This window comes from Megalobrama amblycephala, linkage group LG22, assembly GCF_018812025.1.
Source record: "Megalobrama amblycephala isolate DHTTF-2021 linkage group LG22, ASM1881202v1, whole genome shotgun sequence".
Classification (NCBI taxonomy): domain Eukaryota; kingdom Metazoa; phylum Chordata; class Actinopteri; order Cypriniformes; family Xenocyprididae; genus Megalobrama; species Megalobrama amblycephala.
The window spans coordinates 14,544,159-14,570,501 of NC_063065.1; the positions used below are offsets into that span (position 1 = coordinate 14,544,159).

The 26,343-nt window shown below is 36.5% G+C and overlaps 1 protein-coding gene across 2 annotated transcripts; it reads right to left on the minus strand.

Annotated features, from left to right (window-relative positions):
- Positions 1 to 317: 317 nt before the first annotated feature.
- stag1b (stromal antigen 1b) lies at positions 318 to 23,934 on the minus strand. 2 transcript variants are annotated; one of them, XM_048175516.1, is made up of 34 exons: positions 23,746 to 23,934; positions 14,831 to 14,969; positions 14,631 to 14,748; positions 14,396 to 14,533; positions 14,212 to 14,308; positions 13,648 to 13,724; positions 13,352 to 13,556; positions 12,855 to 13,006; positions 12,689 to 12,762; positions 12,396 to 12,519; positions 12,166 to 12,264; positions 11,985 to 12,064; positions 11,509 to 11,616; positions 11,303 to 11,417; positions 9,798 to 9,915; positions 9,602 to 9,705; positions 9,419 to 9,511; positions 7,903 to 7,992; positions 7,582 to 7,785; positions 7,414 to 7,484; positions 7,229 to 7,316; positions 6,832 to 6,912; positions 6,624 to 6,716; positions 6,309 to 6,483; positions 5,620 to 5,756; positions 5,438 to 5,539; positions 5,185 to 5,333; positions 4,884 to 5,012; positions 4,384 to 4,592; positions 4,073 to 4,247; positions 3,770 to 3,883; positions 1,767 to 1,881; positions 1,528 to 1,608; positions 318 to 1,385 (listed from the first exon to the last, which is right to left on the minus strand). In XM_048175516.1, the coding sequence occupies exons 2-34, from the start codon at positions 14,857 to 14,859 to the stop codon at positions 1,362 to 1,364; spliced, it is 3,768 nt and encodes a 1,255-aa protein (XP_048031473.1). In that variant the 5' UTR covers positions 14,860 to 14,969; positions 23,746 to 23,934; the 3' UTR covers positions 318 to 1,361. The 2 variants fall into 2 exon arrangements, with proteins under 2 accessions (XP_048031473.1, XP_048031472.1); XM_048175515.1 differs by having other exon boundaries at positions 5,620 to 5,759.
- Positions 23,935 to 26,343: the final 2,409 nt, after the last annotated feature.

The window sequence follows — 26,343 nt, forward strand, 5'->3', positions numbered from 1 at the left end:
ATAAAATACAGTGTAGTGTTGCACTGAAAACCAGTAATATCTCCATCATGAAACTGCCTCATAGTTTAATTATGTTGGCTGGAAGCCCGTTTCCCAATAAAACCAATGTTTGTTGACACAATCCTTGCTGTTCCCTTCCCATGTCTCTAAAACTTCTCTTCATATTTTGAGGAGCTTGAAGAGAACGTCATTTTTATTAATGTTAGTACCAAAATGTCTGAGAAAATTCAAAACAAATCTTGTATGTAGGAACAATTAATGTGTATTACACAAGAATTTGGTAGGTTTCACAAAATTCTTTCGAAAATACTTGACAATACTTTTAAATACTTTTATTTAAACATTTTTTTTTTAAAAAAAGCAAAGTTTTAACAGTGAAAAGGTTAAAATAAATGACAATCCCACTGTTTGATCGGAGTCTGTATCTAAAAGCACCGGTCTAAACAAGGGTTCTGACATCACTCATCAATACCACACAGGTCTTATCAAAACCTGCTCTGTGGATATTCAGATGGACCTAAAAGCCCAATAAACGATCAATAAATGTTCACAGCAATACAGTATTGTGTGAAAGCTACAATGTTTCCACAAACGCACAGTAAAAAAGGTAAATCACTGAGCAGACTCTAAACAGAGGAGGTAAACATGTCTTTAAAATGGGAAGAAACAAGTTCTTCAACAAAAGGTTTGTATAAAACACATGACCAGTGTCTGAAGTAATGAATACTTCGATGTATTTCCTCCTCAAATATCCTCATATATTTTTACATCTTTCATTTTAAAGAGTTGTTCTGAACAAACATGGGCTTTGCTATTATTAATCTGGTAAATCAAGTAATCTAACACCAAATTCAAGCAATAATACATGTTTAAGGCCAATAATACTTCTGAACAGACTTGAAAAGAAAATGATCACGACCATAACATGTTCCTTTCTAAATTTCACCCTGAACAAAACCAGAACATGAACGGGCGATAGTCTTAAAATATCTAGAAAGCAGTGGAGTAACAAAACGTCTGTCCAAACAATGTCTGATTAAACCACATTTGCTCTAAGAAATCAATGGATGATATGAAAAATAGGAACTGATACTGCTGAGATGTTGCTGAAATCGTAACACCATTGTAAGACCAGCAGATTACAGCTTTTACAGGCTCTCTTGGTCCTTATGAACTGAGGAAATGCCGACTGACAGGAAAGGCTCACAATGGGATTATGGCCAACCACAGAACTAAGAGAGGAAGCTTACATATGCTTGCGTACAGTTGTGTGAAACTGCTATTAAAAAACAAAATAAACATTTAAGATGTGATTCTTGTTGGTTGCTGGTTGTGATCACCCATAGAGGCTGAAATCTCTCTCAAAACATCTGCATTCCGAATCCCTGTTAGAGGAAGAAGTCAACAAGAGAAATCAATTAGTAGTTCCTTCTCAATAGCACTAAGCTTAAATTAGCTAGCCTACAAAACAAGTTACATTGTTACACCTATATCTAATTTACATATCAATCTCGGAGGTACACTTACAGAATCATCTTCCATTATGGCCGTAGAGTCAAAAAAGTCTGGTCTCAGTTCAGCTCTTTCTCTGCGGTTTCTCGACGCTGGCTAAAATGTAGAACAGACAAGAGAGCAAAAAATGACCTCAAAGATCTAATCTAACAGATGAACAGATGTTGTAATATGAAACATAGCCTTGGCCAGAAACATTACAAACACACTAAAGAACTCGGAATGGAGCTCAGCACACATCTGTAAAATCTTACCAGATCTATCACCATGGTATCCTCGAATTCCTCGTTCATGTCCTCTAGCTGACCGCGCGAGGACATCATCACGTCCTCGAAGATGGGCTCAGCATCATCTTCCATGAGGCCTCGCCTGAATGAAATGACTCAAGTTCAAGGAACTGACAGATACAACTTAATTTTTTGTCATTTTATATATATAATTTACTAATAAATAAACATTATAAGTGGATTAAAGTTCACTGGTCACAATTTTGACATTGATACCATGGGGTAAAACTGCCATAACGATATTTTGTAATATCTCATAATTTGGCAGCAGGTATATTAGGCTGCTGTCACTTAAAGACCTGACGCACGGATCCATACTGTTACACATGCGTTTTCTTTATATTCTATTAAAGGTGCCCTAGATTCAAAAATTGAATTTACCTTGGCATAGTTAATTAACAAGAGTTCAGTACATGGAAAAGACATACAGTGAGTCTCAAACTCCATTGTTTCGTTTTTCGTGTGTAAATCTCATTTGTTTAAAAGGCCTCCGAAGAACAGGTGAATCTCAACATAACACCGACTGTTACGTAACAGTCGGGATCATTAATATGTATGACCCCAATATTTGCATATGCCAGCCCATGTTCAAGGCATTAGACAAGGGCAGGATGTCTGGATCTGTGCACAGCTGAATCATCAGACTAGGTAAGCAAGCAAGAACAATAGCGAAAAATGGCAGATGGAGCAATAATAACTGACATGATCCATGATTACATGATATTTTTAGTGATATTTGTAAATTGTCTTTCAAAATGTTTCGTTAGCATGTTGCTAATGTACTGTTAAATATGGTTAAAGTTACCATCGTTTCTTACTGTATTCACAGAGACAAGAGTCGTCGCTATTTTCATTTTTAAACACTTGCAGTCTGTATAATTCATAAACACAACTTCATTCTTTATAACGTTAAATCTCTCCAACAGTGTAGCATTAGCCGTTAGCCACGGAGCACAGCCTCAAATTCATTTAGAATCAAATGTAAACATCCAAATAAATACTATACTTACGCGATTAGACATGTTGCATGACGAACATTTTGTAAAGATCCATTTTGAGGGTTATATTAGCTGTGTGAACTTTGTTTACGTTGTTTAAGGCAAACACGAGCTCTTGGGGCGTGGAGCACGAGAATTAAAGGGGCAGCACACCCTGAATCGGCGCATTTATAATGATGCCCCAAAATAGGCAGTTAAAAAAATTAATAAAAAAAACCAATGGGGTATTTTGAGCTGAAACTTCACAGACACATTCAGGGGACACCTTAGACTTATATTACATCTTTTAAAAACATGTTCTTCAGCACCTTTAAAACATAACTAACTGTGTTTACATGAATACTTGACAAGATCAGCATTTTGACATTATTTTGTGTTTATTTGACTGTTTAAGCGCAATAAGCAGCGAAAAAGGACTCAATTTAGTACTGAGACTCGCCTTTACATGTGCGCACTTTGGGTGTGAATGCAAAAAATCTGCATGAATGAGTAAAATTATGTGCCATATGCACAATCCCATGCCGAAATTCAAGCCCTGTAACACCAACAATATTCATCTGGAGAAAATGAAATGAGTGAGTGAGAGGAGAAAGGTTTGGGTGTCAACTCGCTGTCTGAGAGATGAGAGAGAGAGAGAGAGAGAGAGAGAGAGAGAAGTGCAGCTGGTATCATGCATCTATTCTGCGGAAAATGAGTATTGGAAGCGTTTTATATATTTCAGTATCGATATGTATCGAAAAATCTATATTTTTGACCACTACATTACACTTAGTTTATCATTTCAGATACGTTTTTAAAAGACTACAACTTAAAAATGTATATATTATATATAAAATTCAACCCTAATAGGAGTGACAGCTGAAATCCACCCACATTTAGCAAGTTGGCAGGTGTTAATGTCAAGCCCTATGTATATGTATATATTACAGAAAGGACACAAAAGCTTTCCGAGATGTCAGTGTGAGTACGTACACCTGCTGTCTCACTCCTCCAGTGCGTGATTTCATGTAGTTCATGCCTCCTCTCTCTTTTCTGTTCACCTCCTCCATCTTCTGCTGATCCAACCATGACATCTGCATCTGAGGGCTGAGAGTGAGGGAACAAAATGACGCAAGAACAACGTGAGAATTGCTTTAGCAGGAGCTCAAATTACAAATGAAAACAGTGCATTCTGAAAAATGTTTCTCCAAAGTGAGGAGATCTTTTAGGCATCTTTCAATGTAAAAAAAATCTCTCTGAACAACTGCCTGTTTTTATTAGGCTGTAACTCCATACTTGTGCATGTAGTCTGGTTCTGAGCCTGGTTCCGATGAGTCTTGGTCTGGGATGTGATCTGCTGCCTGTCTGGGGTTTTCCCTCAGGACAGTTGATGTGAGCTGTGGGGTGTGGAGGCCCCCTGGTGTCTGGAGAGTGTCATTACGCATCACCCACGAACCCTCAACACTCTCTTCTGTCAAATGAAACAAAAAAAGACATTGACCAATTAGATTAATCTTAGTCGATGCCTAGAGAATAACAGTATTTTTTATACACGTTGTGAATTTCATCGTTTTTTAATGGTCTTGTATGAAATGGTTTTATTTTACCGTCTGGACGTCTTTTGTGCTGTGGCGGTCGGCCCCTTTTGCTGCGGACCGTGCTGGCTTTGCTGGTTGAGCTGGCGCCGGTGGTGACGGACAACCGGTCATCATCTCCTCCTGTCAGTAGGGAGTTCCTGTACGCGATGAGAGGCAGCCAGACGTCCTCTCTTCTCTCCATCATATACTCCGTCATAAACTTCTCCAGGTAGGAATGACTGTGGCATGAACACATTTATCAGAATCAAAAACAGATGCACAGATACAATACTAAAAGTCTGGACACACAGGACAGTTTTAGTGATGTTATCCTTATTCTAAATTATGGAAAAAAGCAATAATATGATATTTTGAAGAATGTTAGTAACTCATTTTGGTTCCCGTTGTTTACCATTGTACGGACAAAAAAAAATAAATACAATGGAAGTCAATGGGAACCAGAATCATCAACATTCTTAAATATTTTAGAATAAATTACATAAGTGAGTAAAAGTGTTTTCTGTACTTACACAGTCTTTTTGTCCTGTCGTAGGAGTTTGGAGGAGAACTCACAGAGAACCTCCAGGAAGGCCAGGTTTGGTGGTGGGTATTCTGGTCCTTTTGGATTCGGGACCTTGAAGGCGAATTCAATCCCATCCCTATGGTTTTTATAAGACATTAGTTCATGCAAACATTCACACTAAACCTCCAGAGCCAAATGCAACTGAAGGTCATTAAAGAAACACTTGGTCCTGCTCATAATTGCTTCTCATTCTGTAGAAACAAACGGTGTAGTAAAGCTGAAGGATGCCGATCTGAAGAATTTCTCACTTGTGCAGTGTGGCCACGGCTTCTCTGGTTTTGATCTGGTCCAGCCCAAACGTGAGTGCAAAGCGACGGGCCAGTTCCTTAATGCCGCTGACATGGGAGGACGTTCGGTCCAGGTTGGGTCCTTGGTCCTGGATCAGCTCATTGAAGAGCTGCAGACAGGGAAAGTGTCCAAATTGAAAAGTTGTTAGAGATTCAAAATTCATAACCGACTGTGATAATGATCTCATCCTAAAAATCACATCACATCCCATACCTGCTGCAAGCTGAGGATAAGGGTCTTTGCACACTGGATCTTGTCCATCTGTCTGGTCTTACTCAAGGTTTCTTTGATGATGTCTCCATAGTCATTGTAATACTGAAAAATGAACACCAGCCATTTGAATCACTTGTTAACCATACAGATCTATGTGGTTTAAATGTATCAGTTTTTCATACCTTCATGTATTGTTTGAAGATGTCAGCAGCAGCAGGCATATCCACAATGTCGTAGATGATAAGTTTGCAGAAGGCGGCCAACAGATTCCTCCTCTTATGAAGAGCCTCAATCTTATTGGCTTCATCCTCTTCGTCACCTTCTGAAAGCAACGGCCCAGCATGAAGTTAAAATGTTAAATTAGAGCCGGTTTGAACGAATCTTATGAATGATTCAATGACTTGCTCATTTAGACATTTACCGCCACCTTTTTACTTTCTTATTTAGAGTATTCATTTAAAAAAAATAATTTAATATTTATAAAAAATCCATTAAGGGTATAATGTCATCATCTACTCACCCTTATGTCCGTTGTAGCCTAAACATTTATGTGTAATAAATTCTATGTTGAATCAAATATAATATTATTTTCTAAAGCTACTTTTTGTAATGTCTATTTGATGCTTCTTTCATTTAACACAATAATGACTTTAAATTATTTTTGGGGGGTAATTTCTCAGCCAAATGTGTGATTAATTTGGTTAATTCGTCGTCACATCATGTAATCAATTAGATAAAAAAAAATGTAATTGCTTACAGCCCTAGTTTTTATATGTGCTCTATAAATAAATTCTCCAATTTCTCATTATTTCACTGTCTTAGTCTCAGAATAGTTCTGATAATGTCCAAGAATATCAGAACAGACACACACCCATGCTCTGATTTTCATCATCCTGGTCGATAAATACGTGATCCAGGACAAAATTTAGCAGTTCATTTTGCAGGGAGCTGTCTGGATTGAAGACCAATGGCTGCAGAGCGTCTCGACCGCCGTTGACCAATTGGTGACTGAAGATCATCAGCAGGTCACATAGCAACATGAAGGCCTATGAAGAGAAACCAGAAAACTATTGAAAACATGACACATAGTGTATGTTATACATGAAATTTAAGATGTGTAATTAAAGAACCTTAGCAAATAGAATTGTAGTTTGTTATGGTCACTTGTAAAAATGTCTCTGCTCACCTGCTCTTTGACTGGAGTGTTCACATTAGACAGGCACTGTTGGCAAACTGCTAGAAAAGACTTCACCACTCTCCTTAATGCCACAAGATCATCCTACCCAGGAAACACATACGAACTTCTGTGTCACATAATTCTCAGAGAACATAAGTAAATCAGACGACGTACGTGGAAAGTTTTTGGCAACTGCATATTATGGGGTCTATTGCACCTTTGATGGAAATCCTTCAGTAATTTTCACCAGCTGCCACAGGATGGAGTAATGAGAGCACTGCAGAGCCTGGACAGCGATCTGACCACAAGACAAGAGAATACAGATTCATTTGGATTACAAAGGGCTATATCATAATACATTTTTACAACATCAGACATTTTGATTGTAATGACATGTTCCTTGATTGAATTTTTAAAGTTAATACAGTTTGCAAAGCAAGCACTTATTTTGGTTTGGTATGCACTACCAATTAAAAGTCTGGGGTCGGAAAGATTTTTTTAAATGTTTAGCCACTGTTTTACAAGTCTGTTTCTCATGTCAATTTATTCAATGTTATCAAGTTAGCTGCACCATCGATCCCCATCCATTTACATAGTTTAACATGTTTGTTTACCTGCTCTGGCATGGAGCCCTGTTCGATCCCCATCTTCAACAATCGATAGCAGTTTTTGAAAAGGTCCCACTTTGTAAGGTCATGTGCACTGGAAAGCATACAAAACAAACCTGAATACTGTGTAGACAGACACAAACTCTGCATTCCCAAAACAAAGACAAAATCAGAAGGAATCGGTCTCTTACTTATGGAAAGCAGTGAGCTTTTTTAGCGTTGAAAGAACATTATAAATGTCATCGTCATCTGCTTCATCGCCCTAGGAAAAAAAACAAAAATTTTGTTTCAAATACTTAGAAGCCATTCACTAATATTCATACATGAGGAAAAGAACTGAAATGAAGCTGCTCTTTCACCTCCTGCAGCAGGTCTTCCACAGAGTGAGCGAATCTGTCCGTGAGCTCGTCGATGAGTTGGCTGCGAGCGATGTCTACGCGGTTCATGATGGTGTATTCTTCACTGCACAAGATGCTGTAAGTCTTGCTACACGCCTCCAGAACATCCATCTCTGCATGCTTCTCCACAACCACCCGGATCTGCTTCAGCAGTGCATCCAGATGCTGAACACAGCAGGAAGAGACAGGGTTAAATGAGAAAACGACTAAACACTAGTGTAAACTGGAACACAATGCATCGGTCTAGATTTTTATGTTACAGTTGTTAAAACTCCAACAGACCTTCTCCATTCGTCCTGAACTGTAGACCTCGAGATCAAAGAACTGAGGGATCTGAAGGAGGTTTGCCACCTTTTCAGCATCAGCCTGGTACTAAAGACAAAAACAGAACAAATGTGAAGCATTTTTTTCTGTAACATTCAAAGCAATTAGATTCAGCATCTTTATACCATTACAAGCTAGCTTTGATGTATTAGTCAAAAGTTTTTCTTATTATCAATGTTCAAACGTTTTTGTTGCTTAATATTTTTGTGGAAATGTTTCAAGATTCTTTGATGAATAGAAAGTTCAAAAGAACAGCTTTTATTTGAAATCTATTAATGTCCCCCTGTGGTGAAAATCAAGTTTTTAATGTTGTTTATATGTCTTTGTGGTGTTTTTAATGTGCTTTAAGACCAACCATGTGCAAATTCATAAGTCAACACCATTGCCGAGTATTTTCTCTTTAAAACTGCAGTGATCTAAGGACAGTTTCAAAAACACAGTTTGAAATCGCTGGTGTTTGAGACGTCACAAATTTCCTTGTAACCAATCACGTCAACGTGTTGGTGGGCTTTAGCATATCATTAACTATCACTGCTTTGAAGCAGCAACACATTATTAGCAGCTGGGCTAATCATATTAATTACCGTCATGTGTCCAACATTGTGAAAAGCGATACCATTGTGCAGTGTTTACCTCGGTAAGTTGACCAAGTGGATCTCTGAGCTTGTGCGAGTGAGTGGAGGCGGGGCTAATTAGCATATTCATATATCTGCGTATATACTAAATGAAGCAAGGGTGTAGAGTTACATTCAACCTATTTTAAGACATGAAGATTTTTTTTTTTTTTCCCACAGGAAGAAATGTTTAAATGTGTCATTTTGGTGATAAAAGATGAGTTTTAAGGGATAAAATTATTGACTACAGGAGGACTTATATGTAACATTATATGTAATAATAATATGTCTTTACTGTCACTTTTGATCAATTTAATATAATATCTTTGGTGAATAAAAGTATTAATTTCTTTTAAATAAATGGTAGTACATCAGAGTTTCCACAAAAGTATTAAACAATTTTCAACACTGATAATAATAAAAAATGCTTCTTCAGCACCATCTCAGCATTTTAGAATCATTTACGCTTTAAAATATATTAAAACAGAAAACTGTATTTTTTTTAATTATAGTATTTATTTTACTGTATTTTTGATCAAATAAATGCAGCTTTTGTGAGCACAAGAAGCATAAGAGAGACTTCTGTTAAAAACATGTATACTTGTACATTTGTAAATCATTTTATTGCAATGGAAAATAAACTGACTGAATCAGCTTTATAACATGACAGAAATAGGATATGAGAAACCACCAACTGAACTTGTGCCATCATGCCACATTGAATGGCAGAAGAGTAGACAGCTTTGTTGATTATAATTAGTGCAATTTGGTTGTGATTTGCATGTAAAATTAATGTTTTGAAAACTATGTTGTGAAGCCATTCTTTGGACTCTTGACATTATTGGACCCTGGTACTTTACCTTTGAAAGTAGCATGGGCAGAGCAACAATCAAGTGCTCAGTGAGTCGATTCTTATCGTCAATCTGTGTCTTCTTCTCCTTGGCAGTGAGCACCTGAGGTGAGCAAAGAAGAACATCACAAAGTCTTTAAACTCAAGAGTATATAATGTGTCTACATTAAGGACTAATTCCAAGACAACTTACCCTCTTTCCTGTTCCTCTGCCCACAGGCGGATGAGCTTCGGCTGCCTGCCTGATGGTGCAGACCATGAGTTCGATCAGTGCGCTCTCATGCCGGTCTCCCAACACTACAACAAAACCCACAATCAGAAAGGAATAATGGGCAACACAGAGATACAGGCTAGGTTCATCCAGAAAAATCTGACATGAGTTGCTGTACCCTCTTCCCCCTGCACAGGGTCCTCCAGCAGGAGCTCTACCATGCAGTCCCAGTCTTTCAGCAGATCCTGCGAGCTGTCCCACAGACTGTCCACCAGGTATGCCGCATGCTCATGAAGCTGCCATGCAAGAAGACAGGAGGATAGTTAGATAAATAGCAATAACCAGTGTTGGGGAAATATCAGGAGCTAAGAATTGGCTTCCTTTAATGAAAATGGAATTTTAATCCCACAGAAGGGTGAATTTTCTAGAACTGCTATTCAAAGAAATTCACAGTCATACAAAAATTGTGGCAAAACAATTCATTATTATGACTAAATAAGGATAACTGAGAAATAATGCAGGACACATAAGCAAGATTACAAATATTTTCTTAATTAAAGGGATAGCTCATCCAAAAATGAAAATTCTGTCATCATTTACTCACCATCAAGTTGTTCCAAACCTGTACAAATTTCTTTCTTCTGCTGAACACAAAAGAAGACATTTTGAAGATGAAGAATATGGGTAACCAAATAGTTAACAAGCCCCATTGACTTCCATAGTATGGAAAAAAATACTATCAAAGTCAATGGGGCCTATCAACTGACATTCTTCAAAATATCTTCTTTTGTGTTCAGCAGAAAAAATAAATTCATACAGGTTTGGAACAAACCAAGGGTGAGTAAATGATGACAGAATTTCCATTTTTGGGTTAACTATCCCTTCAAGTTAAAAAAACCACTGATTTTAATTTGGACAGAGTACCAAAAAAAGTCCATCACATATTGACAAAACAAATTAGCTGTGATTAGAATAGGCTACTTTCTAAAATGTATTACATTTATTAAAATATGCATATCAAACATGAATTTATAATTTTTATGTTTAATATTTTTTGTGCGCCAAACCCCCCCCCCAAAAAATGACTTACATAGTGATGGCCGGTTTCAAAACACTGCTTCAGGAAGCATCAAAGCATAATGAATCAGCGTATCAAATCATGATTCGGATCATGCGTCAAACTGGCAAACTGCTGAAATTGCGTGACTTTGGCACTCCGAACCGCTGATTTGACATAAAAGATTCATAACGTTCCAAAGCTTCATGAAGCAGTGTTTTGAAATCGGCCATCACCATATAAGTCATTATTTTGTTTTTTTTGGTCCACCAAAAATATTCTTGTTGTTTTATAATATTAATATTGAACCACTGTACTCACATGAACCGATTAAAATATGTTTTTAGTACCTTAATGGATCTTGAGAGAGGAAATGTCATTGCTCCCTATGCAGGCCTCAAGGAGCCATCGGATTTCAACTAAAATATCTTAATTTGTGTTCCGAAGATTAACGAAGGTCTTACGGGTGTGGAACGGCATGAGGGTAAGTAATAAATGACAATTTTCATTTTTGGGTGAACTAACCCTTTAAGGAAATGAATTTTTAAGTGAAGAGATAAGCTAATAAATTAATATGTGGTGAATACAGGCATATAAAAACAGAGAAATGCATGAATTTTTCTCACTTCGCTCTCAAGGAAGAAAAGCACCAGCATTTTTATAAGGTTCCCATTGGGGCTGTTTCGACCTCGTCTCTTCGCCAAAGCCTCCTCTGCCTGAGGGTCATGCCTGCTGAACAACCTGCAGCAAGACAACAATCAAATGATCAAAACATTAGGGAAGTTGGGCATGCTGTGATCAGGTTTGAAACAGACATGTTCATTCATCTCACTTTCTGTGAAGGAACTCTCCAGCTGCCACGGCAACAGGCCGATGAGCCGAATACACTAGATGGTAGACGTTCTCACAGTCTTCATTAGACAAAGCATCCTCACTACCGCTACAGGAGGAAAAAAAAAAAAAAGACAAAAGACAAATGAGACATGAGAGATGGAAGAGTCATACAACAGAGATCTTATAATAAACACAGGAAAGATTATTTTAGGAACTCTTCTTACTACGTCTATAATATAAAATATTATTATTTTTCTTATGCAAATACCTACATTTGCCAAATTTTCCACCACTCAACACTACAATGTAACATACTATTGCTTTTAAACGTTTAATAATGCTGTCATATTATTAAAATAAATGTTTTTTATTGTTAAATATCATAATATAATACAATATATAATATAATATAATATAATACAGTCATGGAGTCAAAGAAAATTGAAAAATAGAGATTGTGTAGAAAATACTTACTGCAGAATCAAAGTGACAAGTCTTATGGCCTCTACTGCCACATCATACTCTTTATCCAGCGTCATAGACACAATACGGTCCTGAGAAAAAGGAAGTGACATCATAATGTTTCCAAACTGATGCCTACAGCACTTGGAAAGATATAATAAAGGCTGTCATTGAGTATTTACACATGTGCTACCTTAAATCGATTGGTGAAGAGTTCAAGCTTGGGGAAAAGCTCTCTGTTGGTGTAGAGGGTCTGAAGGGCCTTTAGACATTTGAGTCGAACTTCACCTTGCTGTGAAGGATTACATTTTACACAATTATTTAAATCTAGATTAACACCAATATATTATTTGTTACATGTGATAGTTATGAGAGATGGGAATAAATAAAACACACACACACACAGAGGAAAATATAACTTACTCTGTCGTGTAGCGTCCAGCCCACATACTTCAAGTAACTGTCATTGAGAAAAGCATCACTGTATAACTTCATCCAAACTCCAATCTCCTCTATGCAAATAGCTCTAATCTCCGCAATGGCATCCCTGAGAGAAAGCAAGATAACACAACATGAAACAAACCTGTTGTCTAACGAGTTTCCAGTCCAATGAATGGATATGTATTTGATTCACTACTATATCATTCAATCAGACTATGATTTGTGAAAATGTTTGAGTTTAAACCATCACAAATGGGTTTCTACCAGCAACTTACCTGTAACGGTGAACAAAAATACCCTTGAAGATCGAGTTCATCATGTTCTCAATCTCATCTTGATTTTCTTGGAGCTACAAGATGAATTAAACAAGAAAACACATTGAAAATCAAATTCATGAGACAGTAAAACAAAAAAATTGGAAAGAAAAGGAAACAATCCCACCTCTTTTCTCTTCTCCAGCAGCAGTTCCAGCTTCTCGTTGGCCCTTTTCCCTGCAACCTTATTCCGTTCAGCCTCATACTGCCTCTGTGTGTTATCCTGATTGATGCTCAGGTTCAGAGCCACATTTACCAGTGCTGTCATCAGTTTCATTGCTGCAGTAGAAACAAGACACATGACAAAACTTAATAACTCAACTGCAGTATCAGGTATAACTTAAAGGGATAGTTCACTCAAAAATGAAAATTCTGTCATCACAACTCAACACAAGAATGTTTGAAACCAAACAGTTATGAGGCACCATTGTATTTTTTCTGTGGAAGTCAATGGTGCCACACAACTGTTTGGTTACAAACATTCTTCAAAATATCTTCCTTTGTGCTCAACAGAACAAAGAAATTTATTCAGGTTTGGAACAACCTGAGGGTGAGTAAATGACAACAGAAGTTTCATTTTTGGGTGAACTATCACCTTTAAAAGGTCAAAGGTGAGGGACTGACCTGCCAGCGTGCTGGTGTGTCTGAAGGCTCGGACCTGTGAGTCTGAGAGTCCAGTGAGCAGAGAAATAACCGTGTCCATCATGTATTCATCGTAGATGATGCTGTACTGGCACTGACGGATCAGAACCATGATGAACTCGCAAAAGTTATATCGGAATTTCTTCCACTGTGGTCCTGCCATTGTGAGAGGGTAGTCGCCGCTATCCTGGATTTGACAATCAGAGAAATTTATTAACAGAGTATTTGAGAATTCAGGTGGGTTAAAAAAAAAAAAAAAGTCAAAAGTAACATCAAACCTCATCAAACTCCTCTGTCATCTTCCTGATAATTTCAGCATTCTGCATGTTCCTGAACATCTCGATCCTTACAGTACCTGCGATTCACATGAATATATCACATCAGTACAGTTTGATATTTGTGAAATATCAAACAAAAAATATATACACAACCGTTCATAAGTTTGGGGTCATTAAGGTTTTTTTTTTATGTTGTTTTTTTTTTTTTTAAGAAATTAATACTTTTATTCAGCAAGGATGCATTAATTTGATCAAAAGTGACTGGGAAAAAAAATCCTGATCCATGTTTTCCTCAAAAAATATTAAGTTGTACAACAGTTGTCAATGTTGATAATAATAAGAAATGTTTTTGAGCACCAAATCAGCATATTAGAATGATTTCTGAAGGATCATGTGACAATGAAGACTGGAGTAATGATGCTGAAAATTCAGCTTTGCGTCAGGAATAAATTACATTTTAAAATAGAAAGTTATTTTAAATTGCAATAATATTTGACAATCATAGTGGAAGTGAAAAGTGGTATTCATTTGGAACTGTAATGAAACGTGAAATACAAAAATTACCTTTACAGCCAGAACACTGAATGAAGAAGTTGATTAGATCTAGGAGGGCAAGATCTCTGTCTTGCTTGTAAGATTCAATCCAGTCATCAATGACAGACTGAAAACAAAAAGAAAGTCATTTAATACAATTGCACCTCAAAGAGACAGAAAGAGATTGAAAGACACTTGACATGTTGTGTTTTACCTGCATGGCACTTTTGCCTTGTTTGACCACCTCGAACAGAGTGCTTGGGTCTGGCCCCTCTCCATTCTGATGGGCCACTCCATTCGGCCTCCTCCCTCCTTTATCAACCGGAGATCTTCGGGCCTTCTTATTGGCCACCTGGCAAAAAAGACAGACCAGAAAGAGTGGTTGACAGCTGGCATTTAAGGTTAAAATCAATGTAATCAGTTGATCTGCTCTGCAGTGGTGGTCTTACTCCTTGTTTTCCAGGCCTTCCTCTCTTTTTCTTGCCTTTTCCCTCCCCAGAGTCATCCAGTTCACTGACACTCATGCTCAGACTCATGGTGTCGCCTTGCCCGTCATTTGACGAGTCCCTGCACAGAGTAATGCAAAAGTTTATTAACACTTGTATGGAAATGCATACAAGTTCCCTTCAATTTAAAGTGTTTTACTTACTGCAATACAGGAAATTCTGAGTTGATCATGTTGAGCCCTCTGACAAAACTAGGGGAATCTAGAGAGGAATCACCCAGTGATGCCGTGAATGTGTTCGCAATTCTTCAGTTCAGGCCCAGAATGCTTCAGAACACATAACCTGAGAATTAAGAGCAAACAGAATCATATCAGGATGATGTGAAACATAATTACGTGCAGATTAATGCAAAACAAGTACAAAAAACTGATGCACAATATGACATAAGCTGCTTGGCTTACTGGCCATTTTATTTGGACATTTAATAGATTTATGCCTCAGTAAATATTTAGACAAATATTATTGATAGAGTGAATATAACATTTTTTTTAAAACTTTATTTTATATTTTTTTACATATATATTTAAGTTAAAGAAGCTATACATAAAGCTAAAAATTGCCATTTGAAACCATTTAAATTAAATGAATAAATCAGTAACATCATACAACCACTAGGGACAGCACAACCCATGATTTTTCAATAAAACTAAACTCCAGAATAAGGATCACAAAAATATGCAACAACTCAAAATGCAATCATAATAACCACTTATTACAGCAAACTGACATTTGTCTTAAATCACTTAAACCTGAGGCAAAAATATTACATTAAATTACATTACATTAGACAAAAGAAACACTGCCATTAGGGGGCATCCCAAGCATGACTTTTCCCTGTTGCTGTGGAAACAGCAGAAACGGAGGCAGACAGGAAGGCTAAACACATTTATGTCAAGTGGAGATAGGATGTATACGGATCTAAATTAGATCAGACTTTATCTGAGCTATTAAATAATATGAAAAGCAAACATTTCCATCCCTGACTAAATTAGACAATGCACTTGGATGCATCTTCACACATGATTTGATCTTAACCAACACAAGATGGCTCCCCACCCCCAGAGGAGACTTTCCACACGGTAGTAATAGATGTTTCTGTGGATACTGAGGATTCAAACTGCTTGTATGCAACCGTGAAGCAGACATATGGATAAAGTTCAACAGGAATGCACACTGGAATTCCCTTCATTACAAGAAACAGGGTTTTCAAGACCAAACTGCCGTCAGATGGTTTTCTAAGTGGACATAAGGAGAAAATAAAACCCCTTACTTTGCATCTTTACTGCTCCCCTCCCCCATACAGATTTGGATATCTCAGTAAATATGGCCCAGGCCGAAACTGGGCTTCTGCTCCAGAAAAAGACTTCGCAGTTTTGTCAAACTCAACAGCTGACCGTTACGTAATCACACCAGAGATGGGCAACAGACACATGAGACAAACAAATACTTATTAAAAGAACATTTTTCAAGCACAAATATCTCTAGTTCAGCAGAAGTGTATACAAGCGGTTTCTCTCTGATGAGTAAGTGTTAGCTTAACTATAGTACATACTAAGGGTACAACACAGGAAAGAAAATGTAATTTACACCTCAGCGGTGGAGGCTGGTGACAGTGAAGAGAGCTGAATCCTTTTGGGAATTCTAGAATATGAATGTCAATGTCAGCAATACACAATGGAGGAACATTCAGCAGTACACCTTCAATGGTTCATGGTAGTAAAAGATCATTTATTTGAAATTAATCACTACTTTCACTATGAGCTTCAACTAATCTTCTGGTATTTAAAGGTGCAGTGTGGAATTTTTGTAGCACGAGATTAGAAGAACTAAACAGAATTGCAGTAAAATGACTTTTTCAAAACATGCCAATGCCATTGTTATTACAAAACAGGAAGCCCCACCTTAAACTCACACAACCAAACGTCCTTTTAAGGTAAGCCAGTCACTCGGCAGCCATCTTGGTAGCATTTCCAGTCAGGCAAGTACAATTCCTGTCTATTTGAATATGAAAGAAACATTCAAAATGGTTTAAATGTTTTAAATCCCATTGATTTTATATTGTTATTGTCGCCTATCCATACTATATCTCATTCTGATGTTCATTTTCACAACCAGTGGCAGTCACAAATGGCCCTGATGCAGATCATGCAAAATTTTCAGTTACAGATATAATTGTAGAAATGCATAATTTAATTTATTCCACCAGCAAAAGTGTCCAACAGCAAGGGTTTAAAGAGGTGTTCAGCTTGTCATGTGATCTTAAAACGACTGCTCCCATGAAGCTACCCACTGCGTGTTAAATAACTGCACATCATTGTAAGTGTTTGTCAAACATACTATTCATTTCTGGGTGGAAAAAATACTTTTAAGATAGGAAAAATTATTTTAAAGGGATAGTTCATCAACGTCATCATTTACTCACTCTCAAGTTGTTCCAAACCTGTATAAATTTCTTTATGTTTCTAAGAATGTTTATAACCAAGCAAATCTCGCCCCCATTGACTACCATTGTATTTTTTTCCTACTATGGTAGTCAATTGGGGGGGGGGGTTACAAACATTCTTCTAAATATCTTCCTTTTTGTCCAGCAGAACAAAGAAATTTATACAGGTTTGGAACAATTTGAGGGTGAGTAAATGATGACAGAATTTTCATTTTTGAGTGAACTATCCCTTTAACATTTACCTGAAAGAAACATGCATTGCATTACTGTTCAAAACGCAAACTGAAGAGATGACAGAGGGGTCAAGACCAGAGTAAATGGTTCTCTCGGTGAGGTCAAATTGGAAAAAGAAGTGTTGATGTGCCAAGTAATGGCATTGGACAGAACAGCCCGTGAAAGCAACTCAATGGCTCAGTGAATGTGCTAATGGGCCTGCAGCTTCTCATCGAGCTGGTAGAGCAAGCAGCACAGATTCATTAGAGTCTGGGGACACACTATTAAATGGTTTGCACTGTATGATGACAGTGAAATGAGGCTATTCTTGGCACTGGCCGTGTGAGATGCTTTTAAATTAGACCAATTATGTCCTTTTCCCATTCAAAGATGGTAACTGGCTATTTTCATGTTTGTGCATTTCTTTCAAATCACTCTGGGCTCTTAGTTGAATCACTAATGGGGTTAAATGTGGAAGAGACACTCTGAATCTTCAGTTTGGTTTACATCAGACCAAACTGCCCATTCTAAATGTTGTTTGCATCATGCACAAACCTCTGATATCTGCGTCTGATCTCTAGCTTTAATGGTTTTGTTGGATGAAGAGTGGATTTTCATGCTTATGTTACATAATGACTTTCAAGTTCATCTCTGATTGCTAAAACATACATATCTTTCAAGCATACAAACATCACATTACAATGAAAGATAGCTAAACGATCCAATTCACTCCACAGAAAACAATGCTTTCACAAGCGTAACGCATCTTACAATAACTAATGACATGGCGCAATAAGTAGTTGCACAGAATTACTTTCCCTGACTCTAAATTAACACTGCAAAGATATTATTGTTGGGTTGCAAGTCAAATTCTCCTCAGAAGAGGGTTGGATGCAAATGTCTGTCAGTTACAAATTACAAAAATGTAACAAAATTTTACATCAGTTATAAAATTTAAACGTTAATAAGCGAATTATCATTTGTTTCCGTAGCTCAACTACATCATAGCGCAAACAACTTAAAGGTTGTAGGTTCGATTCCCACTGCTAACATGTACAGTTTGAATGCACTGTAAGTAGCTTTGCATTAAAGTCTGTGCCAAAATCATGAATGTAAAAACAACCACACAAACCTGTTCACAAAACAAGGCACATTTCTAATAGAAAACCTTGTGCACATTTCCCTTTTTCCTCAGCAATTATTTATTCTGGTGTCAAAAAGAAAAATTGAGCGTGAGAGTGACCTGCCAAACTCAGCCTTTTAATATTGTACTGTATCTGGAGATCACAGATATCTTAGTCTATACGTGCACTGGTTTAGAAGTGAAGATTGTTTATTCAGAGTAAATGAGAGTTAATTTATATCTCCCTTCATCTGTTCATCTCATAAACACTTGTGTTAAGAACAGACAGCAGTCTCTAATGATCTGTGAAACACTCAAAATAGCTTGACAATTGCCCTGAGAGTCTGTGAGAAAAGCAGCATTCGCTCTCGCTTTGTCTTGCAGATGCTCATTGCCATTTCAGGTTTGAAAGAAAACTCAAGGTTTAATAGATCAAAATCTGTCTTAAGACATCAATGTAATCAAGGTCTTTTCAAACGATTGGGCCGCAATGAAAGGCATTACCAACACCGACTTTCTAAATTATGTAATTACAAGTGGCTTGTCAATGTGGGATTTTGCCTTTAGCTAGATGACATAAAAATATCTTGTAGATAAGTGTAACATTGTTTGTTTAAACTCCAACACTCTTGCTACTACACTTGCTCATTTTTACATCGTTTTAACACTGAAATATCTTAAATGAACCAGGTCTACATAGAAGCAGTGCATGCCCACGTAATTTGAACAGCTGTTATTCAAAGTTTGAGACATTTCCTGCCTCTTGAATGTTTATTTATTACATATTTTGGATACCAATAGGAGCACAGTGCTTTTAGTTTCATTTAACTCTTTCTACTATATTTAAAACCATTCCACAGATTTCTTTTTACCCCAAAATCAGCACAGAAAATGTGGAAAAAGTACTAACAGCTAATTAGAAAGTGTAGAGAGCTACATATTGCAACTAAACATACAAAAAATGAGTGTATAGTGTATATAAATGCAGTGTAGTAATAAGTATGCTATGATAAGTATTTAAACAAAATTGAGTTGTGGGTGAAAATGGCATTTTAGACTATGATCTTTCTGTGATAGCTTTGGCTTGACTAAGCTCAGATTCAGAGAGAAAACAGATTATGAATATGATATCAACCAATCATTAAACATGTAATCCATTTTTTCTCAGTTTAATGGTTAAAGGGTTTAGATCAAAAATTTAAATTGTGATATTTTACCCTCATGTTGTTCCAAACCAGCATGACTTTCTCAAAATACATTACTTTGTGTTCCACAGAAGAAAGAAAGACATACAGGTTTGAAACAACATAAAATGATGACAAAATGTTCTGAAATTTTCTGGTGAACTATCCTTTTAATGTGTTTTGCATTCGTAGGGTATACATTCAAATCTAAAGTGCACTGCAATTTATACTAAATAATAATATTATACTAAAATAAATATAGTCAAACCAATATTTGCTTTATATGAGATTGTACCATAGAGATTAATTATTCCATACAGGTTTATACTGTAAGCAAGTAAACAGAGGGATATTTAATAAGCATATAAACATGTCACGAATATGCACGTGCACAGGAATATTAAAGCCCCTTTCAACCCCATACATAAGAACACCTTCAGATAGGGATTAATGTACAGACATCAAAAGCCTATTCATACAAAAAAATCTATATCCACTTCCGTAATTAAAACTATTATTCATCCCACAGGTGATGCGATTTTTCTTATCTCTTAAAGCAACATTGATTCATTGATCTCCGTAACACATCCAATAAAATTCCAGGATAAGAGCATATGACCGACAGTGAGGGTGTTTCCATGGCAACAACGGCCTCCTGGAATACATGTCACGCATCTAAATTGCTCGCCAAAAACACCCGCACTCAGGAGAGGGCATAATACTACAACAGGAAGGTGAAGTCACACTAGTTTAATATTAACTATCCAGGCACCATTTAATCTAATAAACATCCGTTTCAAAATAGTTCACTTCAGAATCAAAGCTGATGACAATCATAAAAATATTCACTGGTATAATAACCATACGTTTTATCTTAGCATAACACACACCTATATACACACAAACACTAAATAATGCAAATAAATGAATGACCAAAGCAGAAAGGTGATATCTATGCTTGTATAATTTACTAAGGAGAGCTTTTCTCTCCATATATGTGGTTCTCCAAAGGGACAAAGCCAAGGACACCAATTGCTGCGGTCTTTAATATGGGATTTCTGCCTACAGTTCAGACTATAAAAGGTGAGAGATAATGAAATCAGCACACTTGAGCTGAAGCCTGCCAAGAAATGGGTTTGAAAGGAACTCCATCAAAGAAAACAGACTTTAAAGAAATCCCAAATTTAAGTTAGCTATACGATGTATCTGAAGCTAGGATTTAGGTTTTGTTTTGAAGTCTATAATAAGTCCTCCAGGGATAAATCCTAGTCTATTGGGAAATCAACCATTTTACACTTCACACAAAGTCTCCCTTGTCTACGCCAAGATGTATAGATAGAATTACAAACCACAGCCTTCATTTGATGTATTTAAAAAGCCATCAAGTTCCTGGCAACAGTGCAAACAGAAACACTTAAACACAATAAGAGTAATGTACTTCTAAATCCAATAATATCTTTACAAATAACAAGCCAACCTCTGATGTTGGTTAGACTATTAGATACTAAAACATTTAGCATTCATCACAACGATTATAAGTTACACACCTTTATGCTTTTATTAAGAGTGTGTGAGGTATGTAGACAGACTACATAATCGAACACTAAATTGTCAAAAGCCTTTTATATCAATGTAGGTTTCTTGAATCAGCACAGACCCTGCATGAAACCCTCACAACAGTCGCAGATCAAACGGCTTGAAGCTTTCTGGCTAAATTTGAAACTGTGTCTTGCAGAAATTCTAATGTTGTACTATTCCTCACGTCTGCCAAAATTCAATACAAGTAAACAGAAACTTGAATGTACAAACCAAATAAGGCTGATGATGACTAATGATACATTTCTTACATTTTGACCAATATATCTCCAAACCCTTTTCAGTTCTTGGAAATTACTGCATAAGAACACATTCAAAATCAATCATGCATCATTCAGACTGATTCGTGAACCAGGAATAAATTAATTTAAAAGAACAATTCTGTCACAAATCAGGAAATATTGCCTACGGGTGAATGATAGCAGATTAAGATTTTATTAAATCTCATGCTTTCTTAAGATGGAAAACATGAATTTAAAAGTCCTTGATATTTCCAGGTTTTTCTCACGACAATAGTAGCATTTTATATATTGTGTGTGGAACACTGCAACATAAGATCGTAAACCATTAACTGAAAACCCTCAGAAATACACTACTCAAATGATGCACAATTGCATCCCTTAAAAGCATTTGATGTAACCACATATTTGTAGATTTGATGCAACCACATTTCCTCAAAAAGCAACGACGTGTAGCACTATCATGGTTCAGTGCTGAATCAAGATTAAGAAACTGCACAAACAACATTTGGATAATGCTTGTTCAGTGCTTACTCAGTAGTACGGGTGAGAATTTACAGACACCTGCCAACATCTCAACTTAAAAAGCAATACAATCAAAAACAAATGATGTGTTCACATTAGTGCATTGGACTATAAATAGAAAACGGATTGATGGGTAAACAAGAGCTCTCACATGATGTCAATCAGTGTTCATTCAGTCTGAATAGAGGATATGACCAACTGTGACAACCTAGTTAGCCAGGTATTTTTAAAAGTTACATTATATTTTACAAACATGGAATGAAGCCTAAGTCTTCAAGTGGTCATGTTGTTCAATAAGTTAAACAACCATAACTCTCTTTTTGTTTTTGGTCAGCCCAGGTAAAAAAAAGTACATTTCTATAATGTACTTAAAGTGCTCTGTTTTCGTGCACTAATTTTGTACTTAATATACTAAAAATTCTTCTTTAGTACTTCTTAAGATCATCTAAGTGTACTCAACTGTGCTATTTTGAGACGCCATAAAATATGAACTAAAATCTGCTTTTAATATACTATCTCTGTATTTTAAAAAAATGTATTTAGATACTGCTTATAGTACATTTGAACCCATAGTGTACTACAAGTGATAACTAAATATAGGTTTTAAATGCAGAAATAGTATATTAAAAGCAGACTTTAGTTCATATTTCATGGTGTCTCAAAATAGCACAGTTGAGTACACTTAAGATTATCTTAAGTATATGTGTATGTATATGTGTATGTATGTATATATATATATATATATATATATATATATATATATACACACACACACACACACACACACACTTAAGTATACTATCTTAGTATATTAAGTACAAAATTAGTGCATGAAAATAGAGCACTTTATGTACATTATTGAAATGTACTTTTTTTCACCTGGGAGTATAAATATAAATAAAATATTGTGCATGGAAGTATTTCATTGCTCATGTTAGCAATCAAATACCAGATAAAGTCCTGAAACTAGCCTAGTAGTGTCTAAACTCCTCTTATTTATTTTTAAAAAACCCTTCATGAAGTAACTACCGGCTAAACTTGGACATAAAGTGAATAAGAAAAGACAAAAACTAAACTTTGAATGATTTAACATACACAAATAACACTCCACACATTTTTTCCTCTCATGCGTTTTATGTTACTTAACCAAGTTATGTACGTTTAGGACAAAAAAAAGTTGTGTTGTTTATCTTTACTGACCCAGATTACTTAACCAGAGCCAATCTCCTTCCCTTAAGTTCGTAAATAAATCATTTAGTTCGTGACAACTGTAGGAAACTTAGCAGCAAGTACACAAATCAGACATTACATTTCAAACTAGCAGCGACCTGCACGAGCGCATCAGAGAACAACAGCAGTTCAGAGTCTCGCGCGCCTGACTGACTGCCTGTCCGCGTGCATGGCGGCAGGAAGACATAATGTCACACTCGTCCCTGCAATAACACACCAAATCACAAACGCTTCAGCTTATTAGGATAATATAGCCATGAGTGAAATGGAAGACAGTGCCACCAAGGACAGGGGGCATGAACACACTCTCACACACACACTGTCCTTCGAGAATTGATCCCATCCCCCCTTCACGCACACACATATACACACACACGCACGCACACACACACACACACTCCCTCTTGCATGTCCTCCATCTTTAATGCAAGCTCGATTTACGCAGTGAGCGCGCACCCCACAGAAAGATTCAGATTCAGTTGTTACAAAACTAGTACAAACTCACCTCAACCGCTTAAAGGGGTCCTCCGGGACACGCGTCAGTAATAATTGGCGCGATTAATTCACCAAATAGTTTATGTTTTTATATTGTAAATTAGACCTGAAGCAGAACCGCGCCTTTCCTGAGAGAAGCAATCCTAAACTGCCATCTGGCGGCTTTTACCGCAACGAAATGGCGCGATGGGAGTCTGATCTGAGGTCGCCTCCTGGTGGACAGAGGAGATTTTTACACAAAGCAAAAATAAAAACAGTGTTTGGAAGAGATAAAGAGATAAAGTTTACTGTTGACCACTTACAAATGTTGCCTTTTGTTATTCTTCATGAACATATGTGTTACTCTAGACTTTTGTTTAATCACAAAAACAAAAATATAGCAACTTTACATTTATTTTTCCACCATTTTCTCCTCTATGGCCTGTACCCCTTTCTTGAGTTATTTTCTATATATTAAAAATAAATAAATATGGAAATAAAAGCTAGCATGTTGTATTTTTTACCTCTCTTTGTATATTTTACATCATGTGGTTGACAATAGTTTATTAAAATTGCAAGTATTTTAATTAAAATGTATTGCACAAACACTTTAAAGGGTTAGTTCACCCAAAAATGAAAATAATGTAATTTATTACTCACCCTCATGCCGTTCCACACCCGTAAGACCTTCGTTAATCTTCGGAATGCAAATTAAGATATTTTTGATGAAATCCGATAGCTCCGTGAGGCCTGCATAGGAAGCAATGACATTTCCTCTCTCAAGATCCATTAATGTACTAAAAACATATTTAAATCAGTTCATGTGAGTACAGTGGTTCAATATTAATATTATAAAGTGACGAGAATATTTTTGGTGCAGCAAAAAAACAAAATAACGACTTATTTAGTGATGGCCGATTTCAAAACACTGCTTCAGGAAGCTTCGGAGCGTTATGATTCTTCTGTGTCGAACCATGATTTGGATCGCATGTTAAACCACCAAACTGCTGAAATCACGTGACTTTGGCGCTCCGAACCGCTGATTCAATACACTGATTCATTTGTGCTCCGAAGTTTCCTGAAGCAATGTTTTGAAATCGGCCATCACTAAATAAGTCGTTATTTTGGCACACCAAAAATATTCTCATTGCTTTATAATATTAATACTGAACCACTGTACTCACATGAACTGATTTAAATATGTTTTTAGTACATTAATGGATCTTGAGAGAGGAAATGTCATTGCTCCCTATGCAGGCCTCACGGAGCCATCGGATTTCAACTAAAATATCTTAATTTGTGTTCCGAAGATTAACGAAGGTCTCACGGGTGTGGAATGGCATGAGGGTGAACTAACCCTTTAAGAAATTCTTTGGCTTATCGAATGTTTAAAATCATAAACAAATTTAATTTACATTTGCATATACAAAAAGGGGAATTAAAATTGTAATAATTTCAGCCATTTTGTTAAGACAGTGTGAATATTATACTTGAATATTTTTTCCAATATTAAGGGCACAGAAAAACACGCTTTTCTTCTATTTATATCAAATACTTTGATTGAATTAATTTATTTAAATAAACAATCTCATATTGGCTAAGCATTTTGACCCTTAAACTGCACATAATGTATCTTATGGTGTCTGTAGATCCTCTAAACCCACACTAAACATAGATTAGAATATTATGAAATATAGAAACTGTTCTATGTCATATCAAAAACAAAATTCTCCATATGCCTACAGTCTTAATTTTGGCACTTTCAGTGGCATTTTTCCTAGTTAATTTCTGACCCTGGTTCACATCTCGTCATCTCTCACTATTACAATCTGTCAAACATATCTGGGATGGTGGTTAGGTTGTAAAACCATACATCAATGACTGTTCTTGCACATTTTAAATACTTAAGATAAGAAGATTTGATAAAAACACCACCTTTAAGAGATCAGAACTCATTTTTGGCCAATATCAGTATCCGTAGTCTATCTCAACCAACCGAAAAATCTCGCAGATGAAACGGAAGCAAAGAAGCTTCCAATACAGGCCAGACCGTCCACTCAGACACACATGAGTCACATGCTTCTCAGTGACGATACTGATTGGTTACATTCCTTAGCAGTGAAGCAGATGCTGCCATCTTTTCAAAAACACAAACATCATCTAATAAATGTAAAGATTTTTACATACAGACCTATATATAATGATTTTACATCAGTGTTTTCAACTGATGGGTCGTGACTCGTGACCACTGATCTATATTATTTAAATATAGATCAGTGGTCGTGACCCCAAAAACGATCTGTTGCGATGGGGTCATTGACAAGAGGGAAAACAATGCTAAATAAAATTTAAAATAAAACAACGAGTAAAATGAAGCCACATTAACATGTCTGCATTTGTTGTTAGCTTGTTTATACAAAATACAATCAACCAGATGGGAACTAGTGATTTACATACATAGCTTTAAATTTAAGCACATTATTCGTGCATAACTGCCAAAAAGAGAAAACCAACGTTTTAATTTGATCCATAATCTCTATGGGTTACAGAGCACTCACAATTCATTGTGTTATGTCGCCCCCTATCGACAGCGCTCATTGAACTGCAGCTAAACGCAGTAGAACATACA